General features: G+C 36.5%; 1 protein-coding gene across 1 annotated transcript in view; it reads right to left on the bottom strand.

Moving 5' to 3' along the window:
• Window positions 1-1,018: 1,018 nt before the first annotated feature.
• MFSD14B (major facilitator superfamily domain containing 14B) overlaps window positions 1,019-12,635 on the bottom strand; it is a 28,959-nt gene continuing 17,342 nt past the window's right edge. Inside the window, exons 6-12 of the mRNA XM_064642790.1 lie at window positions 10,924-11,142; window positions 9,671-9,784; window positions 9,067-9,138; window positions 6,999-7,111; window positions 6,031-6,128; window positions 4,134-4,291; window positions 1,019-2,629 (exon numbers count right to left, since the gene is read on the bottom strand). Of these exons, the coding sequence (XP_064498860.1) occupies window positions 2,426-2,629; window positions 4,134-4,291; window positions 6,031-6,128; window positions 6,999-7,111; window positions 9,067-9,138; window positions 9,671-9,784; window positions 10,924-11,142 (978 nt within the window). The 3' untranslated portion in view covers window positions 1,019-2,425. The remainder of the gene's footprint in view (window positions 2,630-4,133; window positions 4,292-6,030; window positions 6,129-6,998; window positions 7,112-9,066; window positions 9,139-9,670; window positions 9,785-10,923; window positions 11,143-12,635) is intronic.

Genomic DNA, 12,635 nt, shown 5'->3' with positions numbered 1-12,635 from the left:
CACTTATTTATTAATTTTATACTGAGAACAGCGAAATATTTTGTACCACTAATAAAAATATGTTTTAATTGTTTATCTAATCTGTAGTTCACTTTTTTTTTCACCTTTATCATGTGCTCTTTTAGCACATTGGGCGAGCCCTCCAATATATAAAGAGGGCTTGTAAGAAAGGAGGAGGCATTTCACCAGGGCATGTAGTGACAGGACAAAGGGGAACAGTTTTGAACCAAAAAGGGTAAGTTTAGATTGGACATAAGGAAGAAAAATTTCATTTTAAAGGTGGTAAGAGGTTGCCCAGGGAAGTTGTGGATGGTCCATACCTTGAAGTGTTCAAGAGCAGGTTGGACAGGGTGGCTTTGAGCAATCTGCTCTAGTGAAAGATGGCCCTTTTCCATGACCTTTAAAGGTGCCTCCAACCACTCTGTGACTCTGAGATTCTACTCTAGAAATGTGATCCACTGCTGGAATACTATTAGCAGCGTTAATTTTGACACCTGCTACTTTTAACATTAACATACTGTATGATCTCTTAAGTTCCATATCAAGTTTAAGACACTCTGTACTGGGATCATGCAAAACCTACCTAACTGCGGTCTGCCCTGCAGCAAAAAAAAAATATCCAGCATAAAAGCCCAGGCTTGAACTCCAAGAAATTAAAACAAACAAACAAACAAACAAACAAAAACAAAAAACCCCAAACAAAACCATAAACACACCTAAGCCTTATCAGAAAAAGCATCTTGATTCAGTAGCACTGTTTGGATCAGAAATTACTCTTTTTTTTTGTTTAACTGACTCCCTTTCACTCTTTCCACCTCTCTACCCCAGAGGACACCATGTCAGACACCAAAGGAACTTCTAAGCAAAGCACACTTTTCACCAGGCTTGATGACACAGACACAACACAAAAGAGCAGGAACTCAGGTACTGTCACCCAGCACCAGCATTAACCCACTTCTGTTCTGAAGCAGCGAAGGTACAACGGTGAACTTGGAAGAACACGCACTTATGAAACCTAGAAAGCTTAAAATGTAGATTTATTATGCATTAGGAAGCTTATTAACTTAAAAACCAAACCACATAGTACAAAAGGTTTGTTATCTGTGCTCAGTGTGGAACAAGTTTCAAAATATATATTTTTTAAAATTTGTCCAGTCAATACACAATCCTTTTAAAAAACTGTATATCTGTCTGTACCCTCATTACATTTATAAATACATGATTTACACAGCACCTCATGTGTAAAAATTTGAAACTCCTTAGAAATATCTACATATATTGCATACATATAAAACATTCACAGGAGTACTTCATTAAAGTTGGGTTTAATAGTCCATTTACACTGCAGCAAAATTCATATAAATCTGTGTATTCTTCATAAAATGTCTCTAAAAATTAGCATATTTGTAGCCATCCATAACTCCTTTAAAGCATCATTTAGAAAGGAAATTTGATATGAATATACCCATGATATTCAGCAGGTAAGACAGTTATATGAAGGCTAAATATGATTAATAACTGAACCCGAAGTAGCAGTTAAGGCAGGGGTGAAAGGAACTAATAAGAAGGATTACTTCATATGGCAGATAAAGTGACAAAATGCAATAAACACACATATTTGTTGACGTAAACCACTCTGGCTCCCACTCAGAAGTCAGGAGTGTCCGTTTTTCTGACAGTGCTCATTTTAAAATTAAAATCTTACTTTTTATAAGTAAAGCATTAATGTGACCTAGCTCTCTGGTGCCATCTGGATTTGTTTTAACTGCTCAGAACTGAGTATTCTGGAATGTGGGTTTAAGACTTCCATATGATCCTCATTTATGGGTAATGATTGTCATGTGTGATCACACACACTCAGGATTCTGTCATCTCAGTTTTATCACTGCCTTCTGGTAACTACTGGACTTCTTGTTAGTAAGTAACATTAGAGAATGTTACTGATAATCATTATTTCAGATACCAGAACTATATGGAGATCAGTCCCTCCTATACCATGAAGAATACATGTGGCATAGATGCAGACAAAAGGCATAAGAAATGCAAACCAAAACTTTAATAGTGATGGCAGAAACCATTCTGGCTCAAACCTATTTATTTTGCATTATGATGCAACTTTGGGAATTGAACATTCAAACTGTTAAAAAAATTCCATTATCTCTGCATGTTCAGGTTTCTACCCAACACCACAGTTTGACACAGCGTTTGCAGTCCGATACCGAGTAGAATCACACCAAGCTGTGACCTGCCATCCCAAAACACCCCTCCTGCAAGTATGACATTGACCTCAAGTGTCATATGGCACGTGACCTTCTCCTGTACACAGCTGCCCTCAGAGCACAGACACTCTGTATCTCCCACCCAGCTCCCAGGGCTGCAATTCAGCACATGAATTTGTTCCAAAGTCCCCTCCGAAGTTCAGCCTTCACACACTGCTATCTTGCAGCAATGGTTCAATGTCCTCTCCATTACTTTGGTCTGGGTTGCTGCTCAGGCTGCTGCCAATGCTGTTGCTGTGTTTTTTGGTACTGCTAGCTTTGCTGTTCTCAGGAATGAATAAGGCGACCAGGAAAGCCAGAAGAACAATGCACGCTCCAACCAGGAAGGGAGGACCAGGAACAATGGCTCTCTGCGGCAAAACAAGCACATTAAAGAATTCCATGAAGCTTCAGACATTGAGCTCTGCATTATGAATTGCACCACTAAGGCAGGAGATCATGGGCAATGTATTTATGGTGACTGTGAAGTTTTTGCAAACAGGTTCATATGTGCATTGCAACACGAATTTTCTGAACCTACAATCCCCATGAATTCCTCAAACGATCTGCAACACTGATCTAAAAACCAGAAACACACAAAACTATCAATTGACAATAGGATTGTCTAGCAGATGAAACAGAAGTTGATTGATGCTTCTTTGTAATTTCTTTTTACTTCAGGCAAATTGCCTGTTAAATCAGCAAGACTTCTCTGAAGATTAGCAGAATAAGGTTTCAACATCCAGAAGTACAAATACTCAATAGATTCTTAACTTCACTTTTCCGTGGCTGACATACTTTAGAATCAAGTTATCCAAACAAACAAGCATCCCCAAAAACTAATACATGAGTGAGGAAAGCAACAGCAGGCTGTGCACTACAGACCATTCTCACCACAGAGAAAGGCTGTGGGCATGTACGATAATGTGATATTTGGACTTATTCTCTCCTGCTTCAATGCAGTTTACTTTAAAATTTAAACCACAATTTATCCACATTTCATAACCACAATTAAAAACAAACACCAGAAAGGTTGTAAGACAAATTTTAAATCAGCCAAGGTTGATGATAAACTTCTACAAAAGGAAGTGCCAGCAATCCAGCTTTTTTTTTTTTAATCTTAAACAAATTTCTGCATCCGAGTCAATTAAATAAAAATCAGAAGATGAAATTTGTCAAAGCAGTCTACTTTTACTCTACTAAATGAAATGTAGGAAGCCACTCTAATATGAAGGAGGAAAGTAGCTGCAGTTAAGCATACAGTGGCAGGATATTTCCCTTCCTTCAACTGCTGTTACAATCAGAGGCCTGAATTTTCAGTTGATGGTCTCTACATGTAAAGAACATATTAATGGTATTACTTAAATCTTCAACAGGTGCTATGCACACAAGTACTTAAAGATATAAGAAACTTCCACAAATTAATACCCTCATTTGCTAATTTATCTGAGCAGCTTTTGAATATTTCAGTATTATGGGTAAGAATCCTTGAAAAGTAGTCCTTGCTCATTGCATTGCCAAGTGTTATTATCACTCTCCAAACACAGCTCATGACTGCACTGTTTGCTGTAAGGGCTTCATGTGGATAATTATAATGATACAACCTCACTCCAACTTTTTTACCTCCAGTACATTTACATCTGAAGAAGTTACAGTATTCTGCTACAATACTGAAACCATTCCTACTACTACTGTAAATCTAAATATTTACTATCAGATTTAAATTATGAACTATCTTAACAGTCTAATAAAGCTGAGAGGTGAGAATTAAGTAGTTAAAGAATAAGACACTAAGATTTTAAATCAACCAAAAAAGACAGATTCCTACCCTCATGAGTTATATGCTGCAAACTGCACACCAAATTTTGAACTTACCTTGTCACTGGGAACTTGCACTGCTTTTTTTCCAGAAGTATGATCAGGTAGTAACTCATTGAGTTCCACGTGAAAGAGAAAGAAAATAAAGCCATACAGTGCTGGTCCCAGGCCATTGCACAATCCTCTTATTCCAGTTATTATTCCTTGGACAACACCTAAAGAATTTAAAAAAAAAAAGAGTAGGATTTTATATTTTTTTTAATCAAGAAAGAAACACTCAGAGCCAAGAGCTTTGACTGCATTCTAATGACTGTTCCAAAAAAGCTCATTTCGTAATTACTTCTATATTCCAAGATCTAAAGAAATACATGGAAGACAACTCTGTTGGATTAAAATAATCCTCTGCATAACCATAGTTCTGTCACTTAACTTGCAGGCTACTGGAAGCAATAAGAGAGATGAAATTTATGTACAGGTTTTATTTTATATTAGAGTTCATCCACCCTCACCCAAAGCCTCCAATGATGACAGCAGACCTAGAGTGTGGTACCCATTCAATTTATTTTCAAGTGAAATTTAGAGTAATGCATCTACCTTTAAAGGATCATGATTGACAAAATATGCACAAACCGTGACCAGGATTTATTTAAGTACCACATAACTTATTTGGGGCAGTAAATTCAAGTGTACTGCAGTAAATTCACAATACTTGACTGGCTGCAGTTTTGCACTGGATTGTTTTAGAAGCTTGATTAATCAAAGTGCTATAGGTGTATTTATGTTTCAACTTAAGCAATTTTGACAACGGCGCAAAAACTTTTCTGATGATCTTACATATTGAGATACTACAAAGTGCTATTTTTTACTACATTAATATTCTGTGTTATCTGCTGCCTTCTTAAGGCAGTAACTTGTAAAATAGAAGCACAGAAAACACGCCAAAATGATAGCTCTCCAAGTTTTTACTTTATAGGCTGACATGTAAGTTTAAAACCTTCACGCCACTAGGTGGCAAAACATCACTCTTGGAACCACTGAAAGCCTGAGCTATTAACACCAGTTCCCTCTGTAAAATGAAGGTTCAGTGGCTTGTGACAGCTAAACTGAACTACTCCTTTCCTGATACACATAGAAAACAAGTCTTCAAAAAGCTTTTAGATGTCTCTATTAGAAAAAAAAAAATGGGGGAGAGGGGAATAATTGAAAAAAATCCATGTAAATACTGTCTTTTGCACCTTTCAAACTCAACAGAAATCTGCCTCCTGGAACAGCACCTACTTGGTACCACTCATACTAACTGCACTTACCTAGCTGCACGTTGTATAGTGTTAAAGCAAGATTGATATTTACAATGTACAAATACAGGATATTTTTTTAAGACAACACTAAATTTAGTTATTATACACCAGTGACAACTTCATTTTATTTTAAGTGAGGAGTTATTTCTGACTGTGCATTCCTCCTCACATCAATACATTTTCTGTCTTCTGAGATCAACTACTTACTTTGGCTTCCTTTTGTATTCCTTGAAAATCCGAAGTATTATATTAAACAGGGACACTTTTCCACAAAGAATAAAGCTTCTTGCATACACTTACTTTAATCTGGTAAAATGCGCTTTTAGTTTCTATTAAAAAGGTAATATTGTTACAGTAACCCTCACTGTCTACTAAGAGAACATTGCTTTTAATAAAAAAGGAAAGGAAAAAAAAGAGAAAAGTTTTTGTTCCTTTTGTAGTACTTTTAAAGGAAGCTAAAAAAATAGCCGGTCAGACATGAACTATGTACTTTGCAATGCAAAATTCCTCTCTACATAGCCTGGCAGACTTCTACAACTACTACCAAGTAAAAATATTACTCACCAAGATAACTGAAAGTACACCTAGATAACTCTACTGCTTTCTAGACAGAAAAAGCAGTATGATGCCTAAACAGGAATTCATTCAACACTCACCCTGCTGATCTGCCTCCGCATTTCGTGAAACCAGAGCACTGATTGCTGGGAATGTAATGCTTGACATCGCTGCTATAGATCCTGCTGCCCACATCATCCTGTGTTAAGCACAGAATTTGAATTAAAAATGAGACTGTAATTACTCCCCACACCTCAGAAGGACCACAAACGCACCCTTATTTAAAGATTAATGCTATTTCAAAATACTCTTATTAAAATACCTAAAGACTGGAAATTATCTGGTTAGAACCCTCTTCCTGCTCCCCTCCCATGAATTATCCTGAACTTATTAGAACAGAAGACCACTTGATTTGCTTCTGCACTAGCTATTACAGTAGAGAAAAAGAGGGAAATGGGAGTGAAGTGAGCTTTCCCTCTCCAAATGCTGCACAAAGGAACAACTTCCAAGGGTGTCCCAGTGAGACTCCTATAACTTATGGGAAGTGCTCTGATAATGAAACAGCATTCATTACTGTCAGTAGGACAAACTTGGTAAAGAAGAAGCTGTTCTAGCTTATGGTTCTAGTTGTCCTTACTTACAGACAGTTTCTCCTACAAAAGAAGCTCTAGATAATTTCCAAGACCAAATATAATTATAGTAAAGAGGGCACGTTAAAAAAAAAAAGAAAAAAGAATAGGTCCAGGACCTAGTGGAATGACAACAGAGAACATGCTACTAATTGGCTTTTAGGAAAAGCTTTAACCACATCCTTAGATATAACACTCAGTGAACCAAAGTGGTGCAAAGACTCCCTTTTCAAAAGGGTTGGTACACCACATATATGGAAAATTCTATCACTCCTACATATGCAAAATATAGCCCAAATTTTGGTAGTGTAATGAAAATGACAACACTTAGTCCACAGAACTTTTAAATACTCAGGACAACAGAATTAAATTGTAGCATTTCTGGGGAAAAAAACTTTCTGTTCCTTAATAGGCACGTACCTATGAAAATGTGAACTTACCAAGACTGAGATCCAAAACCATACCAAGCCAGCTGAAGGATCTGAAAGCCAAGGCCAAGGAGAACTGTGTTTTTGTTCCCTATAGACCTCATCAAGATACTGAGAAACACAGTCTGCAAGAGAAATCGGTTCACTCAAAAGTTGTTTTAAAAAGCCAGATTGTTAAAGTAATTTCTGCCACACAAAGTAATTCAGAAGACCTTTCAACTGGTGACAAAATTCATGCTATTTGTGCTCTTATTGCCCTTGTATTAAGTCCAAAACACAGATGAGTCATATCAATAATCACGTACAAATATTCTTAACTCTTAAGGGGTTTCTACTTCAGGACATCAGGAAGCATAGGTATTGCCTTTTTTATGGATATTAGATCTCAGTGTCTATTTCTACTGTAAACAGGCTTTCATTTCCACCTCTCCAATCCTGCTTCATTACACACTAGAAAGCTCCATAAAACAAAAGCTGGTACTAAGTTAAGATAGTAGAGGCTGGACATGAGTTGAATTTACTGATATTTACAAACAGTAGAGAAAAAAAGACTGTTAGCTCAGAAAAAAATTAAACTTTTTAGGTCAGGTGAACTATTATACAAATTTAAAACTAAAACTAACAAAGAAATCCTGCTGCTTTCTCAAGTTCATCACATGCACTGAAATCTGGCCAAGGCCAATTCCTAGGCATCACCAATTATATTTTCTGCTGACTCTTTACAGCGCTGATACGACCTTTTTATTCACCCATGGAAGCTATTCCTAAGGGAAGAACAGTGCTTCTCATCTGTTAGAAGTGTTACTGCTGAGGGGGAAGGAGGTCTCAATTCAGGTACAACAGCAACACAGTCATGGCAAGAAGCTGTCTGTTCCCAGTAAAGCAAGTCCATACGGACAACTTGACTCAGTTAACAGAGCACACATTTTAATTTAACATGAGAAACTCAACAATGCATCAGTAAAAAGACAGAGAAGAGGAACCAGAAGGACTTGAGAGAAGACCACACTTCCTCTCTTGTCTTGTTTCTCTTCCTAGCTTTCTTTATTCTCACTCTTAGACAAAGCAAGTTGGAATGCTAAACAGCAAAACCACAATAATTCTATCTACGTGTTCAGTTCTTTCTGGATATATCCAACATGCCAACACGAATGAGTATTTATGAAGCAAAGATTATTCCAACAAGCTGCACTCTTCAAAGAGTTCAAAAATATAGAGAGCTTCCCCATTTTAACACCGAAAATTATAAGCCAGAAGGGCAGCAATTTGAGAGATTTTTAGCAAAAACACCCATCTGCATAAAGTATGACTGGCAAATGTCAGTGCAAGTAACAGCACCAGAACAAACTACAAACCAAGGATTAATATAATGACTTGAATGGATAATGAAGGCCACAACTGATGCCAGTAAAACTGGTAAACACTGATGAATGTGTTGTTTACATCAAAAAAGTAAGACCTTCACTCTGCTAAAGATGGCAGCGAGGTTACAACATGCTGTAGGTGCCATTCCTCTTCTTGTTATCACAACAGGAAGACAGACTGTACCCATAAAGATACCAAAGATCATATCATAAAAACTCTGATTTCCAAAAGATCCAAAGGACCTGTTCAAAAACCAGCTTGCTGTATGATAGCGACCACACCTCAACCTCCAAGCTGAGCTTAAGTAACTCTGGACAGACCAGGCCAATACTGGCATTGTTTGTATGCAAGTTTGATAACATGAGCTAATTGAATAGCTGCAAGTAGCATGACTTTTGCTTAAAATAACACATTTCCCTTTCAGAAAGCCTTGTATTAAGTAACCAACTTCCTGTATCATTTAAATAATTTTAAGTCAGATTTCCAGTGAATTTACTGATCCAAGGTTAGCAAATTTTATTTTCATTTTGTTTCTAACAAAAGCTCATAAAAGGAAGGAAATTTACACATAATATATAATGAATATAACCTTTAGTGAGCACAAGATACACTGGAACATTAGAGCATGTAAAAATTTTATAGACAAGCTTAAAGAAGTGTCTGCCTGAATATTGTTTCTACTGGTTAATAAAGCACTGTAAAGAACAAAGCTTACCTGAGCTATTATGGACAAAATGCCTACCACAGCTATAAATGCTGCAATGCTGGCAGATCCAAAACCTATAATCTGCAGAGAAGCAGAAAATGCATAAAAAACAAATGCCAAACACAAACCAGGACAATCACTAGCAGAGAGATATCTTATTCAAAGAAAACATGCTTATACTCTAAATCCATAGAGGAAGTGTCCACTTTCGAGAATAATCCTTGACTGCTTGCCAAGAAAAACACAGAAATAAAAAAATGCCCTAAAATAGGAGACAGAGGAAGTCATGTATCTGGAAACTAGAGCTCTCTCCCCCTCCCATAAACACAACAGCCCTTCACAAGGCAGGATCTCGCCCCAAGACCCAGAAGCTGCTGCACTGAATGGGAAACAAAGGTCTGCTTAAGGTTAACACATGTTTAAGCTGTTGTAGGGTTTATCATCGGGAGTCAAGTGTTATTCAGTTCTTTGCTTAACAAAGTACCCTGCCTGCAGTTTTAAAGCTGTATTTTGCCAGAAAGCAGGTTTCTGAGAAAAGTCTTCAACAAGAAACAAGTCTCAGGCAATACTTATTTAAACATCCTTATTAAGATGTGAAGACACCAACATTTACCTGTCTCAAGTACAGAAAAAAACTGGAATACTGGCCAGCCTCGGGCAGATAGGAGAGAAACACTGTAATGCAGATCCGGAGAACCGTAGAATCTTTTCTAACCTTTCTCAGAGACTGTAAAAAAGTAACAAAGCAAGGATTGCAACATTTATACAAAGTCTAAGGAAAGCGTAAAGCAAGCAGAAGGTAAACTTTTTTAAATCCATTTTTACCCACGCATTTACCCATCCATTTTACTGTACAAAAAAAAAAAAATCACACATGGAAACTGTTAAGGTGAATGTCAAGTTAAAAACAACCTCATTTGTGGTTTGTGGTAACTGATTCTTCTGCAAAGCTTCCACTAGATTCTTGAAGCTATTGTTCAGTGCCAAATTTACAATAATTCCCTGAAAACAGCATCATATACTATTTAGGGAAATGCACAACATCTTCTAATCGATCTCCATAATAATCTGCTTAGAAAGATGTTAGCAAATAATATAGCCTCTTTACAACTGTTTCTTTTCAAAAATTATTAGAGCATTTTTCCATGTACAGCTCTTTTACTTGTTCACCCATGATAATAATTAATTTGAGGAACAAATACGTTGTGGAAAAGAAATTCTGTAACTGCAGTCTTTCAACCATGCCATTCATCTCTCAATATTCACAACCAGCTCCCAGTAGGATGCATCCCATGAAGAACAATCACTCTTTCCTCTTTTAAGATATCAAGGTGTAACACAAACACAAGTTGAACAAATGAACAAGTTACTACAAAGATTGGACAACAAATTTTAGCCTTTTCTAAATAAGCCTGTAGAAAAATCAGGCTTTGTAGGTCCATTCTGTATTAGAAAGAAATCACATGTAACCAAAACTGGAAATCAGGAGAGATACTGCCAAAAGTACAAATATAAAGTGAATATGGAAAATCTTAAAATATTGACTTTTGTGGTGTAAGAATTAAGCATTTCTCTTACAATAAAATAGAGTACATAAGTGACAAAAGTACAGCATTCTCCCCTGGGCTTTCACATGAAACATTATTTTCAAATAAAAAATTATTTAATCCACAAAGTTTGGCTTGATTTTGGTTTTTAAATGCATCTAGATCTTTTTGGGCAAGAACAGAGAAGCAAGATTATTGTATGATGAGTAGTCAAGCTACCGAGAAGATTAAAGATTTCTCACGATTACAAAATGCAATTAAAAACTACTCTTTATTAATCATCAAATATTTAATAATTACTTATTGAAGCGCATCTTACTGCAAAAGGATCCGCCTGCTCCCACGATATAGAAGATCCCCATGAACCAGGTCTCATTTTTTCTGGCAGAGATTCTGGTACAGCTAGCAGGATGAAGCAGATGTCCACAGCTGCCACCAACGTGGCCATCAGTACAACAAGGCTGTCTCCATAGCTGGCAGACAGGTATGCTCCAATGGCAGGACTAGTCACCAAACTTGCTGCAAAAGTGGCAGATACCTGTGCAAAAGAGCAGTTCACAAGTTCACCAACACCACCACCCCTACCCAGGTTTTAAAAAAACCCACACTGGTAAAAATCCAAGTTTTAAAAACAAAACAAAACAAAAAAACCAAAAAACCCACCAAACAAACAAAACCCCCAAAAAATAACACCTACCACTTATGACAGTAAGTATGGGTCCAACCTCCTCAACAGCACACCACACCAGACAGAATTTGCAGTCAAAGAGCATGTTTGGTTCAAAAGAAAATGGCTCTGACTTTCAAATAGACTAAAATAATTTTTTGTTTCCGACTTATGAATTTGAAGTGATGTTACTGAAAAAGCTGTCAGCGCATTTAAACGCCTGCCTAAGTGAACCTAGCTGTCAGCATTCCTGGGTAACACACAGAGTAATATAATATATAATGCCTTTGTTAACAGTTTGCACTTTAAATATGTAGTTACCACTGGACAGCACAGCAAACTAGGAAATCATCAGCTATGACAACAGTTCTGACAACAACTTCAACAAGACTGTGTTGTATCATACTGTGCTGTAGTGACATGCAGCTACTAACAGATCGCATACTATACTCACATACAGCAGAATATGATGAAAAATCAAGTGTTGTAACTAAATTTCACTATAAAAATAACCAGAAAAAGGTTAAATAGCAGCTGTTTTGTTGTTGGGGTTGGAGGTTTTTTTGTTGCTCTTTTACAGTCCCCAAAATTAAACCATAACTATTTTACAGAATAAGAACACAAGCTAGAAATTTAGGTTTATACCAATTTAGGGGAAAAAAAATAAGGAAAAGGTACAACAAACAGAAACAGATCTCGTTAAAACAACTGCACTTTTGTCCATCACTTCATAGAATTTTAGATAAAGTTGTTTCTGTCAAGAAAAACTGCTTGAATGCAGGCAAATATATGCTCCAAATATACCTATGGCCCTCTTTATATGCAGCAGAAATAAAGTCAGAATTTCAGAACTTTTAAATCTGTTTTGTGCTCTGCTGTAACAACACACACAAGTCCAAGAGAACTAAGTCCTTTATTTTCTTAACTGCTAAATGACCATCTCAGTAATCATATATTCATAAGGCTAAAAATAAAGGGAACCCTTAATAGCCCAAAGTAGCATATAATCAGCCAAAAATGAATTCAATGAATATCTGCATAGTGAAAACAGATGCACAGAAGATAAAGGGATAAAAAATGTTCAAAGGCTAAGTGCATCTACCAACAGATCTCCAAACCCTAAACCAATATAAATACTAGGAAAGCAAACTAAGTAGGAATTATATTACTGAAAGGACTAGTTTGTACTAACTGAACCATTTTCCTCATCTTTTGCTAATTAAGAAAGATCATGACTAAGTTACTACGAATGCTGCATTATGCCTTTTCATCCTTCCTACCTGTTTTGAATATAGAAAAAAGACATTCTATATTAAAAAGAAGCCATATGAACTAAAAGTGTAATTTCCATATGATAAAGGTAT

The sequence above is a fragment of the Pseudopipra pipra genome, chromosome Z (assembly GCF_036250125.1).
Source record: "Pseudopipra pipra isolate bDixPip1 chromosome Z, bDixPip1.hap1, whole genome shotgun sequence".
NCBI lineage: Eukaryota > Metazoa > Chordata > Aves > Passeriformes > Pipridae > Pseudopipra > Pseudopipra pipra.
Note: the sequence above shows the minus strand (reverse complement) of the source record. Positions and strands in the feature narration are given on the sequence as shown.